General features: G+C 41.8%; 1 protein-coding gene across 7 annotated transcripts in view; it reads right to left on the bottom strand.

The window, feature by feature from the left end:
- LOC118893338 (protocadherin alpha-C2) overlaps positions 1-20,812 on the bottom strand; it is a 159,698-nt gene that overhangs the window by 30,723 nt on the left and 108,163 nt on the right. For 6 of the 7 annotated variants that reach the window (XM_036848777.1, XM_036848774.1, XM_036848776.1 and 3 more), the window contains exon 2: positions 1,654-1,712. In XM_036848777.1, the coding sequence (XP_036704672.1) occupies positions 1,654-1,712 (59 nt within the window). Of the gene's footprint in view, positions 1-1,653; positions 1,713-10,632; positions 13,442-20,812 lie in introns of those variants that run through there. The other variant, XM_036848771.1, reaches the window with a different exon arrangement.

Genomic DNA, 20,812 nt, shown 5'->3' with positions numbered 1-20,812 from the left:
CAGCTCAAAGCAGAATTTTCAAAGGAACAGGCACATGATATCTGAGGCTAGAAAGGCCAAGAAGCCAAGCGTATGTGTGAAAAAGATGAGTGTTGTTTAAGTTCACAACTTTAACATATGTCCCATGTACTACACTGTGAGGAATAAATAACATTTAGTTTTAATTTTTATTTCATTTCTTATCCTACTTGAATCTCATAATATCTTAATTGAAACCTGAATAGAAACACATGTGGCTTTTTTTTTTCATTTGAAAATGGAATAAGGAACTGATATAGTTTAGTATTTTATTTTAATATAGTTTTAAAGGTGCATCTTATAGCTTTGGTACTTTTCAAGTAAAGCGCTAATTCAACTGGGACAAAAGAAGTTGGTATTGTAAACCATATTTTTTCCTATCATATAGTCCACCACAATAGCTCAGATGCAGGCAAAAGCATAAGCTGGTTTCTAACAAATAGAAAGAATCTTTCTGAAACCTAGTATTCTGGCATCTGCATTAAGTGTTTCTGGCCTAAAGTTATGACCAGATTCCAATGTGATGTCTCACCAAGCCAACTACTGATCTTCAGTTTTCACTGATTGCTTCTCGTTTAGAAAGGGCACCCATTATAATGATTTCTGCTCAATTTGTAATGTAATGTTTGGGAATATGTTGATTTATTTTAATTTAATGTGTTTTTAACGGGCTAAAACTAGTTTTTCATTAACTCAATACATACTCTGTAAGCTCTCTCTTTAGAAATTGATCAAGGTTTGGTGACGATCTACTCAAGAGTTGCCCAGATATTTTGAGGGGCTTAAGTCTGGAGTTTATTTCTTCTTTAAAACTAAGTTATTTTGGTGGTAGTGAACACTAGTTGCTTGGCTCTCTCCATTTGGTTTCCCAAAGACACTCACAAATAATGAATCTTTTATTTGGCCCTGTGGCATGAATACTAGATCAGGTCTGGGAATAATGGTAGTTAATCAATTACTGTCAAAGAGACAAAGTAGAGAAGGCAAAATTATATTTAATCTGAGTTTTAAAGTAATGTTATTACTCTAGGTTAATTTAAAAGTAAGCTAGATTTGGTCTCGAGATATTCAATAAAGGCCCTTCACATGGCTCATCCTCTGAAGAGCTCTTGCCACTGAGGGCAGGCAATAAGATAGCAACAAGATGGAAAAGATAAGGAGACTCTAATAGGGGTGAACATGAACAACAATTATTGTGGTTAACAGGATATAACAGTCAATGTGCGATGGAAAACCAAGGTAGACAACAAGTGCATATATATTACACAATGTACTCAAGTCTGGAAGCATCAGTATTCATTATAATTTTAAGGGAAGGACAGAAAGTACAGATGGGGAAGGGATGAAAGAAGTTGAAGCTACTTCCTTGTAGAAATTTTAATGAGAGAAAGTAAACAGTCGCCTGTATCTGTGATTTTACAGGAGATTCTTATTTGCCGGCACTTGATAAGCGTTTGGCGCTGACCGCTTCCAATGTTTCAAGGAATAGACACGGAGGCATATAAACAACTGCATTCCCCTGGCAAAGCATCTAAGCTTCTCAGTTTTGACAGCTGCTTCCGGCCTATGAAGACAGTTTATCTGAGTCATACAGTTGCGGTAACTTCTGAGTGAACTGAGGAGGGAAAGCCATACCTGTGCATTCCTGCTCGCAGGGAGGCAGAGTAACGCCAGTCAGGGTTGGGTTGTCGGGGCTGCAAAATCACAAAGGGAGTTTTTGTTAATACGGCAAAAACGATGATCTCCTAGTGACGACGTTCACCGATGAGTTGTTTCTTAAATATTTCCATGTAGCTATTAAGAGTATGGAGGAAGCCACTTCATATGCATCTCTAAGATGATATTCACATATATATAGCACTTCAGGAGAAAATTAAATTAGCTCATCAGGGTCCTTGCACAGATGAAATACCATGGAAAACTGGATTTAATGATGCTGTGAGGACCGGCTTTGGCTTTGCCTTGCTCAAAACAGGTCTATGGGACTTCCCTGGTGGCGCAGTGGTTAAGAATCCGCCTGCCGATGCAGGGGACACGGGTTCGAGCCCTAGTCCGGGAAGATCCCACATGCCGCGGAGCAACTAAGCCCGTGTGCCACAACTACTGAGTCTGCGCTCTAGAGCCCGCGAGCCACAACTACTGAGCCCGTGAGCCACAACTACTGAAGCCCACGTGCCTAGAGCCCGTGCTCCACAACAAGAGAAGCCACCGCAATGAGAAGCCCACACACCGCAAGGAAGAGTAGCCCCCGCTCGCCGCAACTAGAGAAAGCCCGCGTGCAGCAACGAAGACCCAATGCAGCCAAAATTTAAAAAAAATAAAATAAAAATTAAAATAAATAAATAAACATTATAAAAAAGAAAAAGACTGAGAAGATGCTCAGCCTCACCCCAAATAAAAAAAAAAAAAAACAGGTCTATGTATTAAGATACACACTACTATATATGAAATAGGTAAACAAGGGCTTACTATATAGCACAAAGGAACTCTATTCAATATCTTGTAATAACCTATTATGGAAAAGAATCTGAAAAAGAATATATATAACTGAATCTCTGTACCCCTGAAACCAACACAATATTGTAAATCAACTATACTTCAATTAAAAAACAGAACAAAACAGGTCTATGTTCCTAAAGCAGCATTAGTGGAAGGACAGTCTATTCTGAAAGAGGAAAAGCTTTCATTGTTTTTGCCCTCAAATGCCCCGTTAAGGGAACATCCCCAGTTTGGTATTCTAGCTATAACAGGGCCCACAGCTACACAAATTCTGCTGTTCTGGCTGGACTGCAGAGCACTGCAATCTGCTGCTGACTTTGCAAACTGCAGCATGTTTGACTCTGGGCGGATGTGCCCAGTCATAATGCCAGCAACTGATAACAGCCTCTTCTGCTGATTGAAGAGGAATACAAGGGAGAGGAAAACAAACCACGGCGGGGTTTGACCTTGTTGTGCTGCATAATCCTTTTCATAAAATTGTACTCGTTTCCTGGTCCTCTGAGGGCTTTGCCTTCTTATTCAATTACTGTTTGCTAAGCTCTGTTTAACAGGGAGCAGCTGAAACCTAAGAAGAACCTGACTCACTCTGCACCACCTATGTGTTGGAAAGATGCATTGCCCTGTGTCTTCAAACAGTCAATTCAAAGTGGAGGGGACACCGAGGAAAATGTGGGCACCTAAAGACTGCTCTGGAAGTTATGTGCTGAGTAGAAGCTACTCAGGAGTCACTGGGGACAAAATCAATCACCATCACTATCTTGTTATCAATTAGCAAAAATGTTATTATGAAAAACCCATGACAGATGTTCCTCTCGAAGTGTTTTCATGGGCAGAGATTAAAGTGGTCCTGTCACTGAATATTGAGGCCTATTTGAATGGAAAGATGAAGAGATGGAGGTTGTATTCTGCATTTTCCTCTGGACTATAATTATATTTGGTAGACACAAGGCCACAGTAATGCCAATAAACTATTTCAAAATGTCAAGTTTGTTCCTGTCATTCTTATAGTTCATTCAAGGGATGCACAGTATTTCGTAAACATACTTCTTCACAAGATCCAGAGAAGAAGTGATCAGCATCTCAACTTCCAGACAGACTTTGGGATGGTTAGATGATATTCAACAACTTAGCCAAGTCAAGGCCCAGAAAAAGCTACAACTCTAGGATACTTTACCTCAAATGTCCCCATACACTAACTGCCCTCTCCGGTCCCTTCCATTCTGTTGGCAAGATACAAGCTGCTTCCTCCTTGGTTCTCAAATTCACAAAATGCTATTGATGTTCCTCATAAAGTACCATAAAACTATCTACAGATGAAATGAAGGGGCTCCCATTTTCTATCAGGGGTAGTAGAGGGAGCAAAAGAGAAAATATTTGCAAACCATTTGGTAAACCTGAAAATATGACTGAAATACTTTTTATTGATCGTATCATCACCAGCTTTCCCCTGACCATCAGCAGCACTGGTGTCAGCTTGTTAGCTGTAAGAACCCTCCTTCAAGAAAGACTCTGACATCTGTTGAGCAAATGCTGCCAATTTTTCTATGACTGGGTAACATCCATGATGAAAATTGCTGCAACTTGATCTGGTGAATGAAATCACCAACTTTATTTTGCGGAAAGGCACAGTTCTAGCAGGACTGACCAGGAAACTCAGTCCATTACATAATCTCACTTCCTCAACGACACGTAATTTGTCATGCTGCTATTTTCTATAATAGTCCCTCAGCAACAAGATGCTTCTGAGATTTATTTGCCAAAATCATAGTTATGAGACATCTTACGGCAGTGAGATCAGGCAGGGAAAAGGTAAGGAAGAAAGTAATTAATATGTTTTATGTAGCCACACAATACTAGGCAATGGAATAAGCACTTTATACATATTACTGCATTTATCCTAACACCTTTGTTAGACCATAAACTTTATGAAAGGGATTATATCTTTGTTTATAATACATACTGATATTCTCAAATATTCATAATACATAGCTATAGCCTCAGAAGCTAGCAGGGTTCAGGTATTTGATAGGTTTTTTAAAGGCTTTCGAATAAATTAACTACCATGCAAGGGCAACACTATCGTACTTAAATTACAAAAATTAGAAACGTGGAACTTTAGAGAGATTAAATTACCTGCCTGATAGGTGGGTTTGGCTGACAGTCATCTTTAGGTACCCCTAACGCGAAAGTCTGTGTTTTAAATAAATTTGCGTGGAATGACAGATATATATTTTTCTCTTTTTTACTTCTGACTTTCCCAGATTGATTTATTTTAAAATGATACAAAATTAAATGTAATAAAATGTACATGGGTTTCATGTGAACTTGGAAAAATTGATTAAACTTGGAAAAATTGAAGCTGAGAGGTTGACTGCTGATATACCTAATATAATGAGACATATGTTTAGTTCTCTAGTACTTGGATGGTACATCCCTGGGCTTTGCTTAATTTCTATTGGTGAAAAGCCCAGTATGTTCTGTTGTTTCAAAGCGTAGCCCTTCAGTAGAATAAGTCATGAAATTCCAGATGTGGAAAAACTGAATTAGGTAGTCCACGTGGGTGATGTAGTATTATTGAAGAACAAGAATCCATTTGTTTCTATCAAAATTATAGCTAAGACTTGATTTATTCTGTAATGGTATTATTTATACTATGGAATATTTGAGCTACAAAAGGGTGAATCACCTCTTCCAAGACAGATTTGAAATAAAATAGGTTTAAAATACCCTATGTCATTCATAACACCATAGGACTACTCAGTGAAGTAATATGCTATCTTCTTATCATGGAAATCCATGAAGCTATCAATAAATGGTCCTCTGAGAAACAAGACTACATGTAGCATCTCCTTTTCCTTCCTAGTAGGAATCTATTAAAGATGTATCCACTGCAAATTTTTCAGTGATATTTTGTGAACACTGATGTAAATTATGATAGGCAAAATCCTAAAATGGCCTCCAAGATCCCTACACCCTACTGTAAATGCCCTGTATAATCTCCAAGACTGAATATGATGGGTCTTACTCCATGATTAAGTTATATTATACGGCACAGCTGGCTTTGAAAAAGGGAGATTATCTGGGTGGGAATGACCTAATTATACGAGTCTTTTAAATCTGGGTCTAGAGATCAGAGACAGAAATCAGAGAGATCTGAAGCATGAGAGGAATTCCGTGTGAGAAAATATTCTCCACTGTTAAAATATTGGTAAGGACCTGAGAGCAACTTCTAGGAGCTGAGAGTGACCTCCAGCCAACAGTAAGTAAGAAAACGGGGAGCTCAGTCCTCATGGAACTGGATTCTGCCAACAACTTGAATGAACTTGAAAGCAGATTCTTCCCCAGAGCCTCCAAGAGAGAACTCAGCTTGTCCAACATGTTGATTTCAGCCTTGTGAAAACCTGAGCAGAGAACCCAGTCACAGTGTGCAGGTAATAAATGAGTGTTGTTTTTACACACTAATTTGTGGTGATTTGTTACAAAGCAATAGAAAATGAACACATAAACTGTTGGTCATGAAGGCAAAAAGGAATCTAACATCTAAAATAATCATTGTTATGTTACATATTAGTCTTCTAGTAAATCAAAATGAAAAGATGATAAATATGAGAAGTCTAGGTGAATACTTACTTCTAAAAACAGTCATTTATAATCCTAATCCACAGAGCAGGAAAATAAAATACACATCACTTTAAAACATACCTAATGGGTTCTAGTACAACAGAAAATGCTAGGTTTGCTTAATTCTGGACGCACAGCCTGCTAGTGCAGCAGTTACTCTCTCACCCACAGTTTTACTTCCCTGGAGCCCAGAGTTCTGACCCTACAAGGCCAGAAAGGAACTGATGTTGCTTCTGTGCCAAGGGACTAACATTTTTCTTCGATTTTTGCAATGTTGGAGATTTCTCTGCATTTGTCGAGTTCAAATCCTCGAAAGACAAAAACTTGTATAATTTTTAGGCTAGCAGATTTAAAACACTGCTAAGGAATTCTCTTGACCTTTGATTTTTGAAATCATGCTTTTATAGTACTCAAAATATTATCATACGAATAAACCAAATTTATATTCATACTGTAATATGCCCAGGAACATGGAAGCCAGGTGAAATTTACAAAACTCATATTCAAAGACACCTGTAAATCCCCATTCAATTCAGCTAAACCTCTGGGCTTGGTGATGGTAATTTTTCATCAAACGTTTGCAAACAGACATCATCCTGACCTCTCACTGAGAGCAAAAATTGGTGGCCAACCAAGGCAAGTATCCAGAACCAACTCTGCTATTCTGTCAAGCAAACAGCATGCCAGTAGACAATTTGTAATATGCCAGGCTGTGCCCCTGCAGAGTGTTCTGAGTTAGACCAGATGCCCATGTGCAGGCTCAGTCCTGGGTCAGACCAAAGGGTAGGCCAATGACATTCAAGCTACAATAAATAGATTTCTTCATCAGTCAGGATATGTGCAAGATAAAGAGACAGAGAGGAGCTCAGCCATAATTCCATCTGGCTCAGCAGATCTGTAGAAAAGGGGAGGAAGGGGGTAATTTGAAGAAATTAACGTATTCTCAGACCAAATAAAATAAACCTTTTCTCAGAAGAACAGTCTTATAACCAGTACAGAAATGGCAAAACAAAACAGCCCCACCCATTCAAAAGTGACCATCAGAGGATGGAAGTTCAGATACAATTTCTTTGCCTATTCTGACCACTGTGCAGTTTTTGTAAATTCACCACGATGGCACTTTACACTAAGTGTAAGTTCTGATCCAGGACAGAGTCAGTCACCAGCTAGAAAAGTCAGTCCTGCAAGAAATAAATTAGGTGCCACTGAAAGAAGGGTTCACCCTTCAAAGTTACCACAACTGGAATTAGAGTGAATATCTACGCACAGTGGCAAAAATAACTGAAGATTTGGTGACTACAACTTGCTTTAAAATAAGTGAAAGTGAATGTAAACTTAACTCATTTCTGCTACTCTTTTGTGATTTCCACATCTTGTGCCAACTGGTCCCACTGAGGCGCAGTTGGACAAATCTGCCCAGAGCACTCAAAGTGACTCATCAGCAGTCACAGGACCACAGATGCACAGAATCCACCTTAAGGTTTGGTTCCTTTTCTTGGAGATTCTGAAGAGGGTGCCAACCACATTGAACACCAGCTTTTCAGAGCTCTCCAAAGAGAAATTCTGCCCCACTGCTAAACAGTTACTTCAGAAACCTCACTGCACAAGTGGCTCATGAAATAAACTCACTGGGGGTAAAATCTACCAAAAGATTAGCCTGATGTTAAATACTGATATTTAATAATCAACAAGAGAGAAATTAGAGAGAGAACAAAGATAAAAGATCTGAACAGGTTTTGCCAACGGTAAAACAAATAAAAATATCCTAGCTTGGTGGTAACGTTTTTACTCACTGGTCCTCCCATTGGTGACCTACTTCTATGCAAAGAATTCCTTTTTTTCCAGAGCAGTTAACTGACACTACTAGGTGAATCAGTGGTAGCCTGAATGCCTGAGGATCCCATATCAAAAGGAATATAAACATTGGGATTTCTATCTACTCATACTGTTTCAAAAAGCACAGTCTTTGGAGTCAGACAGATATGACTTAAAATACCACTAGGAGAGTGACTGTGTGTGTTACTTAACCTCTCTGAGCTTGTTTCCTCATGTGCTAGATGTTGATAAATATTTGTTTAATGTATGACTTACAGGTAATGAAACCATACATATATTGCAGTGCAGAATATTTTTGTATAGTAGGGTGGTCAGTGAGCGCAAATTCCCTTACTCATGCTTTCCGATCCCCATCTAATTTTAATGTAGGCACATGGAATCAGTTGCACCCCAGGACTCTCCTGCCATCTGCAGTGACTGGGTAGGGAAGAAAGAAAGCCTAACATGAGAATTTAACAGGTTGATCTAGCAGTGATGACTTTCAGAGTTGAGTGATTTTTGTCCCCATTTTGCCATGCTATGACAACGTGACTCACTCTCTACCCATAACCGCAATAATTCCAGGAGCTATAGATCTTAGGGCTCTCTTCACTGGATTTCCAAAAATGTCTGGCAAAAATTTGCCTTTATTAAAATCATGTACTCTCCTGGCAAAATCCCACAAAAGCAAGCACTTTTCTGACATAATTTTCTCCCTAAATTAAAGGTTTGTGAACCAAAGCACATATTAACACTCAGGTCAGTATAAGACAGAAATAGTTCACGTATCAAATTGCCCCAAGCTTTGAGTCAGGAGAGAGAGGGTCAGAGTGTCACTCCCCTGCGCTTCCAGCTCACAGCTGGTTGCAAAGCTTGCCTGGCCTGCTCTCTGCGCCTCTTTACCACCTGCAGCCACCCCAGGCCCAAAAGGACTTCACAGTAATTTGTTCAGCAAATGTCTACAGCATCCTTATTTAAAATTAAGCCTTTCTACATGCTGCCAAAAGCTATGATCTAAAGAATTCTGGAGGCTCTTTGATTCCCCCCCCACCACCCGTTCTTCTTAATCTGCAATCTGCCTCCTGTGACTGCTCAGCATTGACTAACATCAGGCTCTTCTGATAAATCTACCTACAATGTACATGGAAATTCTCTCAATCCATCTCTCTTCTTTTCTGTGCTTATGCATTAATTTCCTGAAGATGAGCATGAATTTAGAATGTGAAACTATGGACATTAATAAAAAGACAACAATATGTCAATGAAAACACATCACAAAAATATAGGAGGGACAAATATTATTAACTCATTTTGTAGGACCTCTGAAAGTCCTAGCTACAAAGTAGTTCTTTGGGAAGAAACAATTCGTCACTTTTTATGGGACAAAATTTTGGCTTCTGAAACCCAAGTTTAAAGTATCACAAAGCAGAATTCTATTATTTCAAGCATGCATATGGAGACAAACACACTACACAAACACATGCACTGTCCAACAATTTATATACATCTTTCATATACTGAGCAAACTGGCCTTACACCTACTTAAAACCAGTGTATCTACTAACACCTGTCTCTCTGTCTCTCATGTACAGTAAGCCATCCACTTTCCAAGGCTTTTGTAGCTATAGATCCAGAAATTGAATGTGTGCTTTGGAACATGTTGAAGTACCATTTAAAGTACTATCATTTAACTTAAAGACATGAGGGGCTTGAAGAGGCTGCTTCACATCTCATCAAAACCCTAGGAATTCTCAAGAGGAAATCAGAAGATTACATTTACATTAAATGCAGGGAAATCCTCTTACAAGGAGTTCACACAAGGCCAACAAAGATAATTAGCGGCAGAATTCTTTCTCCCCAACCCCAGCTTGTCCTGGTCTTCACCATACCCCCAGAGCCCTAATCCACTCATTCTACCATCTCCCTGGCCCAACCAGACAAATTGGTTCTTGGATGCCTGCCGTACCATCATTCATCTCCTCCGACAGCCCCAACAGAATAGTTACCACAGCAAACAGCCAAATCAAACTTGTCTTCAGGGTGAGGTCCACATTCTATGGCTTTATCACCTCTGACATGACTTTCTAGCAGATCTCATCACATTAGTTCAATGCAATTACCAGAAATATTAACTGGATACTTTTCATTGTAGATAGTCCATGGTATAAACAGGGACAGCAGACAGAGATGACCACCACAGCCCCGAGAGGTTTCAGAACTTTTGAAAAACAACACTCCTGTAGGATTTCAAAAGGGAACCTTCCCTGTAGATGATACAGCACAGGCCATTTCTCCCTGAATCTCATAATGTTACCCTCTATAGCATCATCTTATTCTCAGGCCTATTCTACAGCTCTATCTACGGAGCTGTGCTTTAACACCACATACTTAAGACAAATCCTCATTTCTCAAACAATTTTATGGTCAAGGTTTCATATATCTGAAAAGAAAATGGAAAGTAAAACAATTCTCTAGTCCTATTTTTCTAGAGAGGAAACATAGCAGATTATAATCCAATCACAGGTAATACACACACACACACACACACACACACAGTTTACCAGATAACCCTTGTCATTGTTAATAACTCGAGAAAACCAACTACGTGATACTGCGAGGGGGCGGGGGGAATGTGAAAAATGCATGACTTTGTGAAAGACCCCTTGACTACTATCTCACCTCATTTTGAGAAACAGCTTCGTTTTTTAGAATAATCAGGTTCCCAGCACTCTGCCCACTTTGGCCTGTGAGGTGCCTGCTGTCACCTGCTGCTGCTTGGGCTCCCCCAGGTCCCAGTCCTGTCTGCGCCCCTGTGTTGTAAAACATGAAAGTGTCACTCCCTGAGCCTGCTGTCAGACAGGCCTTGTAGCAGTAGGTCTTGGTGAGGGAGCCGTTCCCTCGCACTTCAATGAAGTGAGGCTGCACTTTGAGGCCGTGTGGTATCCTGGCATCAATATTGTTGTTGGCCTGTTTGTAGAGTTCTGCAGGGCACCTCTCCCTCACTCCACAGAAGCCTCCACAGCACGCAGTGCCATAAGCAGTGTAGCGGTAGCACTTGATGATGCTCAAAACAATGATTGCCAAAAGAAATATAAAAGACACTGTGCTTAATGCTATGATTAGATAAAGTGTAATTTCAGAGTATGTCCGAGGACTTCTCACATGTCTCTGAGTGTCAGGGAGGATTCTGGAAACCCTATCCACCACAGCTACTGTAATGGCCACAGAGGCTGACAGCGATGGCTCTCCATTGTCTCGGACCACCACGGTCAGGTTGAAAATGGTTCCACTCTCATCTCCCATCTTCCTGGTAGTCCTAATTTCTCCTGTATGTAGCTCTACTTTAAAGAGGTCCGGGTCAGAAATCTGGGCCAGATGGTAAAAGAGCCAAGCATTCTGCCCAGAGTCTGAGTCCATGGCTATGACTTTAGTGACCAGGTAGCCAGCAGGGGCAGTTCGAGGCACCATTTCAATGGCTGCTGACGAATTGGTTGAGGTAGGATATAGGATGTGAGGGGCATGGTCATTCACGTCCACCACATACACGTTGGTGGTCACAGTGCTGCTCAGTGGTGGGCTCCCCTTGTCCCGGGCCTCCACAGTCACAAAGAACTCCCGCAACTTCTCATAATCAAAGGAGTTGACAGCATAAAGGCTGCCACTGGCACTGTTAATGGAGACATAGGAGGTGACTGGCAGCCCTTGAATCTCCCTCTCCAGGAGGGAGTAGGTCACCTCCGAATTCTCCTTTTCATCTGGGTCTGTGGCTTGCACAGTGCAGAGCAACACCCCTGGCAAATTGTTCTCCTCGATGTAAATGGAGTAGGAGTCCTTCAGGAAGCTGGGCGGATTGTCATTGATGTCAGAGATCTCAACCTGCAGTGTCCGCTGGGATGTGAGCTGTGGTACTCCCCCATCAGTGGCCGTCACTGTGATGTTGTAGGCAGCCGCCTGCTCCCTGTCCAGGGGGCCACTCACCACCAGTGTGTAGGAGTTTCCAAAGCCATTCAGTCGGAAAGGCAGTGTGGCCTCCAGGCCCAGGCTCACTTTCCGGTTGGGACCTGAGTCTTGGTCATTGACACTGAGAAGGGCCACAACAGTGTTGGGGGCAGCATCTTCAGGCACTGGGCTGTACAGGTCCGTGAGCACCACCTCTGGTGCGTTATCATTCACGTCCACGATGTCCACCAGCACCTTGCAGTGACCCACCATGGGCACTGGACCCCGGTCTGTTGCCTGCACATAGATCTGGTAGGAAGAGGCCTCCTCATAATCCAGCTCTCCACTTACCCGCACTTCCCCCGTGCTGGCGTCGATGCTGAAGAGCTGCCTCTCCCGGTCCGACGTGTAGCTGCTCAAGGAGTACGTGAGCTCGCCATTGGAGCCCTCATCCGGGTCTGAGGCATTCAGCTTCACCACCAATGTGCCTGGGGGCGCGTCCTCCCGAAGCTGGACGCGGTAAGTGGACTGGTCGAAGGCGGGAGAATTGTCGTTAGTGTCCAGGACAAGCACAGAGATCTGCGCGGTGCCCGAGCGGGCAGGGCTGCCCCCGTCCACAGCTGTGAGAACCAGGTGGTGCAAGACTGCCTGCTCGCGGTCTAGGCCCTTACGCAGCACCAGCTCCAGCACCTTACTGTTCTCCTGCAGGGGTTTCAGGTCCAGCTCGAAGTGCTCGCTGGGGCTGAGCTCGTAGGTCTGCACCGAGTTGGTGCCCACGTCGGGGTCCTGCGCGCTCTCTATGTGAAAGCGCGCTCCAGGTGCCACCGATTCGCTTACCTGAAGCTGGTAGTCGGGCCGCGGGAAGCGCGGCGAGTTGTCGTTGATGTCCAGTACCTCCACCTCCACGGCACTCACCGCCACGGGGCTGTGCGCCAGCACTTCCAGGCTGAGCAGGCAGCGAGGCCGCTGCTCACACAGCGCCTCCCGGTCAATGCGCTCGTTGACGAAGAGAGCTCCACTGGTCAGGTCCAGCTCCAGGTAGCGCGGGCTGGGCGCACCCAGGTGGTTGATACGCAGGCAGCCCGGCCCCAAGCGCCGCAGCTCCAGCCCCAGCGCGCGAGCCACGTTGCCCACAAGCGCGCCAGGTGTCTGCTCCTCCGGCACCGAGTATCGCAGCTGGGAGGCCGCTGGGCCCGGCAGCAGCAGTAGCAGCAGGAAAAGCAGCAGCAGCCAGGACATGGGCGTCCGGAGTCGGGGATGCTCTGTTGCCCCAGGTCTGGTACCCGCCAGCTCCATAGCCACCAGCCGCGGCGGAGGCAGCCGGGCAGGGCCGGAGGCAGCAGCTTCCCCAGCCGTGCTCCACGCCGGGGCCGCGCCTCCGCCTCCGCTCGTGCCGCCCTGCGCCCACTCCCCCACGCCTCACGAGCTAGCAAACGCCGGGGCCGCTCCCCTCGTGGGCCCTCCGGAGGGCTCCTGGCCCCGCCGCCCGCTCTGACTCCCCATATCCCAGCTCCTCTGCTCGCCTCGGAGTCGCTCAGCCCGGCTTCGTTTCCTGCCGCCGCCGCCGCCGCCGCCGCCGCCGCCGCCGGTCCAGGGGTAGGGAAGAGGAAGCAGAAGAGGAGGGGGAGGAATGCTCAGCAAGTCCGGCTCCGATTCCGCACCGAGGTGGCGGACGGAGACCCGGACTGCCCAGTCGCTCCAGCCACTCCAGCCCCAGCTCCTTCGCCCCGGACCGGCCGGATCCCAGCAGACCCCGGGAACACGGCCACTCCCTTTTTCCCTGCCCCCACTGTCCTGTTCAGCCGGTCTCCACGGTCCCTCGGCTGCTGAACTGGTCTTGTAAGGAGATTATTCTAGGAAAAGCAGTTAAGTCTCTAGGACTTGGGCTTTCAGCTCCCAGGAAAAGATTTCCAAGCGCAAGTCAAGAAAATACACCGAGGGCCTTGGCTAAGTACGGATATCTGGGCGGCGGCTCCACGTTCAAAGAAACCAACGCAAGTGAGGCGCTCTGAGGTTACTGATGATGGGGATTATTTCCCTGACACCAACATTTCCCCTGAATACTCCTAAATACTGCAGAAACTTCTAAGGCAGAGGGAGGGGGGGTGGCAAGTGCTGTCATCTTTCGCGGAGCAAGCCTAAAACTAGCATCCTGCGATCCAACACTCAATTCTGCTCCCTTCCAGTGTGTGCCTTGGCAAATAACCAATATTTCAGGTTTTAATATTCTTTCTTTAAAAAATTGGTTCCATGAAGCTGCAGGCTAAGCTCTTATTTGACCCCTTTTGATCATAGTGGGGAGAATCTAGTAAAATTTTAAAGAGATTCTTCCCTCAAGCTTTTCCTCATTTTACTTCACATTTTTTTCATTTATCACCCAAGACATTTTCTTTCTTTCAAGAGTGATATAAATTTTTTTCTTTAACGGATGACAATGTCTTCAAGAGCCTGCAAAACCATTACATCAAGAGAGTTACTCTTGATTTCCCAAGCCTGGCTGGAATTTGGACTCCATTAATGCTTTGCAGTGAAAAGTCTGCTGTTATTAAGCAAAATGTGGAAGGCTGGGATTTATCTCACAATAGCCAGCAATTTCAATAGCTGCAGCTCATCTTACATAAATATAAGGTTCCTTTACCCCTCCGGGTCTCTGTTCCCCTAAGACTCCCCCCTTGTATTGCTGCAGAGGCAACGAAAGGATAACCAATTGTCAGTGAACAAGAAGGCAGAAGGATCAGAGGAAGCCTTTCTGTTCTGTGTCATTGCCTCTGTTTCTCTGTTTTGAACATCCACTTTTCCCAGGCCCTCCCATCTATTCCACAAGAGTTTAAAATTCATTGTCCCACTTGTACAAAAGCACTCACTAAAATGTCCTTTCTCCTTCTCTTCTCTCAGCATCCTCTTGCCCTTAGATCTTCTGCTGTCATTTTCTAGCTATGAACTGGAACAAAACTAGAAGGAGACCTGACATTTGGCACACTTCCCTCCTTCAGGGCATAGTTGAAGGGGCCAAGGCACCCAGGTTTCAAAGGCCTGGACTAGCACATCTCCTCCTCCCACCTACCAAGTACAGCAGCTGACAACTCCACAACCTAACCCATTTTATTCCAGAGAAGCTCCCAGCTTCCTCCTATCCCTGCTGCTTCTTATTGGTCCTCTTTGTTCCCTCAGGAGTGCAAAGTGGGAAGCAACTTCCATCACATTCTATTCCTGTTTCCGTTCGTAGGCCTCTGGCTTCTCCCTCTCTGTCTGCTTCCTCCCAAAATGTCCCTACAGTAACCCTGTCTCTGCTGTGGTAATTTGATCTCAGAAAGCCTTTAACTCTCAAGTGCATGAAATGTAGGCCTGGCCTTTGTCTTCACCCATTACTTATTTCTGAAAATAAATGGCTTATAAGTGGAATCAAGTTAAAAGTTGTCAGGAAGAGTGACCTTTTCTTCCCTCATCTCCTCCCAGGCTTTCACAGTCACTGCCACCTCTGCCCACAGCTCTGAAACCTGGTCACTAGGCATTGACCATGCGTGGACCTGTGCCCCTGAAAAGATCACAGGCACTTAAAGAAGAGATTAAAATGACAGAGGCTTGGTAATGTTTTTAATGGAAGCCCCCAAGTGTCAAATCTCAGGAGAAAAATCAGGGCCCCTCTTTTAGCAATCTTGTCATCTTCCAGCAAGGACATCTGCCAGGTTGTCCATTTTGATGTGTTGGGATCATAAGCTTCAACTAGTACTTACTCCCTCAATGACTGAGAAGAAAAACATAGCACCAACACAAATCAGCCACCTCTTCAAAGACGTACTAAAGAGATGGCAAACTCTGTATGTGGTACTACAATGATTTAGTTGCTCATACTATTGTACATGTCTCATGCCGACCTTACTAGTTGGTGGATTGCTTAGATTGCTGGCAAGTGCCCTGTCTACGAATATTAATACTAATGCCTCAACCACACCACTATGCATTCCTTCCTTTCCTTGGACCTTCAAGAACCCCCTATTGAAAAGCAGAATAGCGCAGATTTTGAAGTCAGTCATACCCCTGCCAATGACTAACCGTGTGGCCTTGGTCATGTTACTTAACCTAAGCTTCAGTTAACTCATTTTAATTGGGGAAGACAATTTTAAGTAAACTCATAGAATCATTACGATTACATGAGATGATGTATATAAAACAATCTGAGGGAGATTAAGAGGTATAAACTTCCACTTACAAAATAAATAAGTCACAGGTATGAAATGTACACTATGGGGAATACAGTCAATAATAATGTGATATCTTTGTATGGTGACAAATGCTAACTAGACTTATGGTGATCATTTTGTAACACATAGAAATATTGAATCACTATGTTGTGTACCAGAAATTAACATAGTGCTATAGGTCAATTATACTTCACAAACAAACACACAGAAAAAGAAATCACACAACACTGTAAATCAACTATACGCCAATAAAATTTTTAAAAAAAGAAATAAGATCTGTGGTTACCAGAGGTGGGGGGTGTAGGAGGGGGGAGTTTAGATGAAGGTAGTCAAAAGGTACAAACTGCAAGTTATAAGATAAATAAGTACTAGGGATATAATGTACAACGTGATAAATATAATTAACACTGCTGTATGCTATACATGAAAGCTGTTAAGAGAATAAATCCTAAGAGTTCTCATGACGAGGAAAAGATTTTTCTTTCATTTTCTATCTATATGAGATAATGGATGTTCATTAAACTTATTGTGGTAATCATTTCATGATGTATGTAACTTAAATCATCATGCTGTACACCTTAAAATTATATAATGCTGTATGTCAATTATATCTCAATAAAACTGGAAAGAAAAAAAACCAATCTGCATAGTAATTGACAAGTACGTTATTATTATTATCATTATTATTGTTATGATTAAAATGCAACAATTGATTATCATCAGATAACCTTAGTTGACAGTCTATATATAGCATGACCCTTTAAGGTATCAAACAGAGATATGCACCTGTAACTATGCCAGACAGGAAGTCAGTGATGATGGGAAAGATGAATGTGCACCAAAGTTAAGCTTACCCAATTATTTCTAGAGCTTAGCCTATATTTTGAAAACAAAAACCAGTCCCTTTCTATATCAGCAAAGAAAAGGGACTTCCGTCATGAGAATTCCTTCAAGGGATTTGTTCCCTCACAAGAGATTCACCTTTTTAGGATATGTGAAAATACTTTAGCAACAGAGTACAGAAGTGTTCCCAAAAATGCTGTAATCTCTAGCGCCCAGTATAGAGCTTGGCACAGAGGTACTTAATGTTTCTTGAACAGAACTAAATTTACAACTTTACCTGTGCAATTCTCTCAAATAGAAATAGCTTCATCTTTTCTCTCCCCCTTTTAAATGTTCTCTATATTTCAATGTCCATCTTAAAACCTACCTAATCCATGAAACATTGTTTACTCTAAACATACTGCCTTTTTTTTTTCTCTTTCGTAGTCTACATCTCTCTCAATGCTGACATTCAGAATTCTGAATGTGTCATTCTTTAATTCATCCAAATGCCTTAATATTATTGCCTTACCTTAATTATACACAACCTACAAGCAGAAGCCATGTCGTATATGTCTGTGTATTTCTTCACAGTGTAGGAAAACTTACAGACTCTCAATAAATAAGTGATGGCTGTTTCATTTTCTTCAGATCCTTTTTTAGCAGATTTAAGAAGTGCTGCTACTTCTCCCTTTTTTCCCTAGGTCTAATGGTGAGAGGGCTCAAGAGCCTGCAATGATTTTACTTCCTTTAAAATTTGAAATTCAAAATATTTCAAACCTGGAGAACTGAATCCTACTAATGAAGTTGCTGGACGCTAAGAAAGGCTCTGCTCAAAAGTATTATCACTCTTTCTACTTTATATTATAATTAAAAATTATAAAATAAAGGTATTCCTTGCTCATAACTAACATGGAAAGTGACATGATACAAGAAGTGCCACAAAAAGACATGATTTTGTTTACCCTCATGTTAGACGAGAACTTTGAAATAGTATCCCTTAATTGTATCTGTAAAATGCATCTATCACAAGGTCATTGGACACAGGAGCAAAACCAATCAGAACACAACCCAATTAAGCCTCTAAGAAAAATACTGGTATGGGACTTCCCTGGTGGTCCAGTGGTTAAGACTCCCAATGCAGGGGACCCGGGTTCTATCCCTGGTCAGGGAACTAGATCCCCCATGCTGCAACTAAAGATCCCGCGTGCCACACTAAAAAAAAAAGAAAAGATCCCACACGCGGCAACGAAGATCCCGCATGCCAACTAAGACCTGGAGCAGTCAAATAAATAAGTAAATATTAAAAAAAAAAAGAAAGACAAATACTGGTACTCAGTGAATTCTCCTAATTCACATAAATTTTCCTTTCTCTATTATTAGTGCCGTTACAAATCATTTTACTTTGGGGAACCAAACAATCTGGAGTCTTTTGGCCACAGGGCAAGGGGACATGCTCATTAGTTGGATCAGGCTTTGGGCTGACCATTATGGGAGTATCTGCCAAATAGGGAAGGTTCTAATTTTCAATTTTAAGTTGTATATTTATGTTGTTCCACAAACTGAGCACATGATATATAATTTAAAAACAGAGACAAATGAACATCCCAATGTTTAGTGTGGTCCAAAATAGTTTTAAAATTCCATCTTGTTATAAACGAACTGCACTTCTGATCTTTATGCATCTTCAGAAGGAAAATGCTTACCAACATGATTACAGCGTTCGTCACAGGTACAGCATCCAATGGTTGGAGAGATAAAAAAGATTTTTCAGATAACATTATAGCTGATTTTTTCCCACAGTCCCTTCCCTCCAGAGGGAATGCATTAACTTTTAGGGAAAGATCCTCTAAGTTTTTATTGATAGGTCTGAGAAATTAATATACTGTTGATTTTTGACTGAGGCATCTGAAAATTGCTTAGAATAAACAAAGGAACTCAAACTATCTTTGGACAAGTACTAGTAAAAACAGAGAATACATTAAAGGCTTGGGGCAGATTGTGTAATATAAGAGACAAAATCAAACTATTCAATTATTTGAGGGCTTTGCTTCTCTATCAGTATTTTCAATTGAGATGGCCTACCAAGAATCACAGAATGTTAAAGGTTGAGAGAGATTTAGAAAGTATCTCACCCAAATTCTTTATTTTTCATTGAACAAAATGTTTAAGTAGAACTTGAACCTCAAGGTCAGTGAGGAGATAGGAAGCATAAAAGCGCTATAAGTAAGCCAAGTGACAAATGATCTTCCAGAGTACTAGAAGAACTTATAGATGTGACTAGAGTACCATATTTCCTATTTTTAAAAAAGTGCCATTGAGTTTGATATAAATTCCTTCAAAACTCTATTGTTACCAAAGTAACTGTTTATGAGCACTTAAAGGCATTCAATACTAGGGACTACTTTGGCTTAACTGAAAACTGGTAACATCAAACCTACCACATAGACTTTAAAAAATTTCACATGGGCATTTTAGATTTTCAGTTGCTAGACTCATTGATAAGGGAAATGCTACAGGCATAGTCTATTTGGAATTCGTGGAGACATTAAATAAAGTCCCCCCAATATATCCTTACAGACAGAAGGAAGAAAGGCTGCAAGACAGTATGATTAGATGATTTCATAATTGTTTGGATAACAGTGACAAAAAGTGTTTACTAATGGAATGCTTCAGCCTGGAAGGAAAATTCCTGTAGGTGACTGCCGAGATTCACCATTGGTTTTATCCCTTATTCAATATTTTATCAATGACTCAAAGTGAGGAAGCATCAAGTGTCCAGGCCAATCCAGCAACAAGTTGAGCTCTCTAGAATAATATCAACTGCCTAGGGTAAGCCATGATTCTAATTAAATAAAATTAGTACCAGCATTCTATCTGAGACTCAATATATGCCAGAAATTGGTAAGTTTGTATTTAATTTCTGGCTTCCAGTATTGCCATTAAAACCTGTTCCAAGTTTCCATTCATCACTCAAGGCCTTTTATTTTAATAGAAAAACTTGTTTGGCTCTGTTTCTCCTCTGCAGTTCTTGGGATTTTAGCCATAGAATAAAATAAGATGGTAATTTGACACTAAAAGATATCCTTGTTCCCAAGTGGGTTTTAGCCACAGCATTCATCGATCTGTATACCATTTTTTTCTATTTCAAAAAATGTAGATATTGTTGAGGTACCTCAAATTGGAACTGTTTTCCAGGATATGACCTAAGCTCAGTCTAAAGGAAGGCCATGGTATCTCCTTTCTATACCCATTGTGTTTGTTGCTTGGAGAAAACAAACAAACTTATACCTCCACCTAAAAAAGGGTGAATTCTCAAAAGTATCTGTTCATATATTCAGAGTATCAAGTAATTGTTGGCTTTTTGGGTCCTCCTTGCCATGCTGATGCCTTAGCACTACTGTTTACATATTATGTCTATACATATTAACTCATTTAATGCTCACAAGAGCACAATCCCCAGTCAGGTTGGTACTGATGAAGAAACTGGATCCCAAAAAGGTGAAGGAATTTAACAAAATCTTCAGGAAGAAAAAAAAAAAAAAAATCTTCAGGAAGCTCTTGTCCATGCCCTTGTTTCTTGAGATAGTAATACTACATCTGACCACTACACATGCACTTCTAATTAAGAATCGTGTTACTGGCCTCCAGCAATTAATTTCCAAGTATTTTATACGAGATCCTATCCAATTGTTTTTATAACTACAATTTTTTTGTCTTTTAGAGACTTCAGTTGGAATATATATATATATACGTATATATACACATACATACATATATATGTATTTGGACTATATATATATTTATATATTTTTTAAATGGCTGGCCTTAGCAAAAGTGTTATACAAAATAGATTTGTATTTCATATCCCAGCCTCTTCTTTCAGTACCATCTTC

The sequence above is a fragment of the Balaenoptera musculus genome, chromosome 3 (assembly GCF_009873245.2).
Source record: "Balaenoptera musculus isolate JJ_BM4_2016_0621 chromosome 3, mBalMus1.pri.v3, whole genome shotgun sequence".
In the NCBI taxonomy this organism is placed as follows: Eukaryota; Metazoa; Chordata; class Mammalia; order Artiodactyla; family Balaenopteridae; genus Balaenoptera; species Balaenoptera musculus.
Note: the sequence above shows the minus strand (reverse complement) of the source record. Positions and strands in the feature narration are given on the sequence as shown.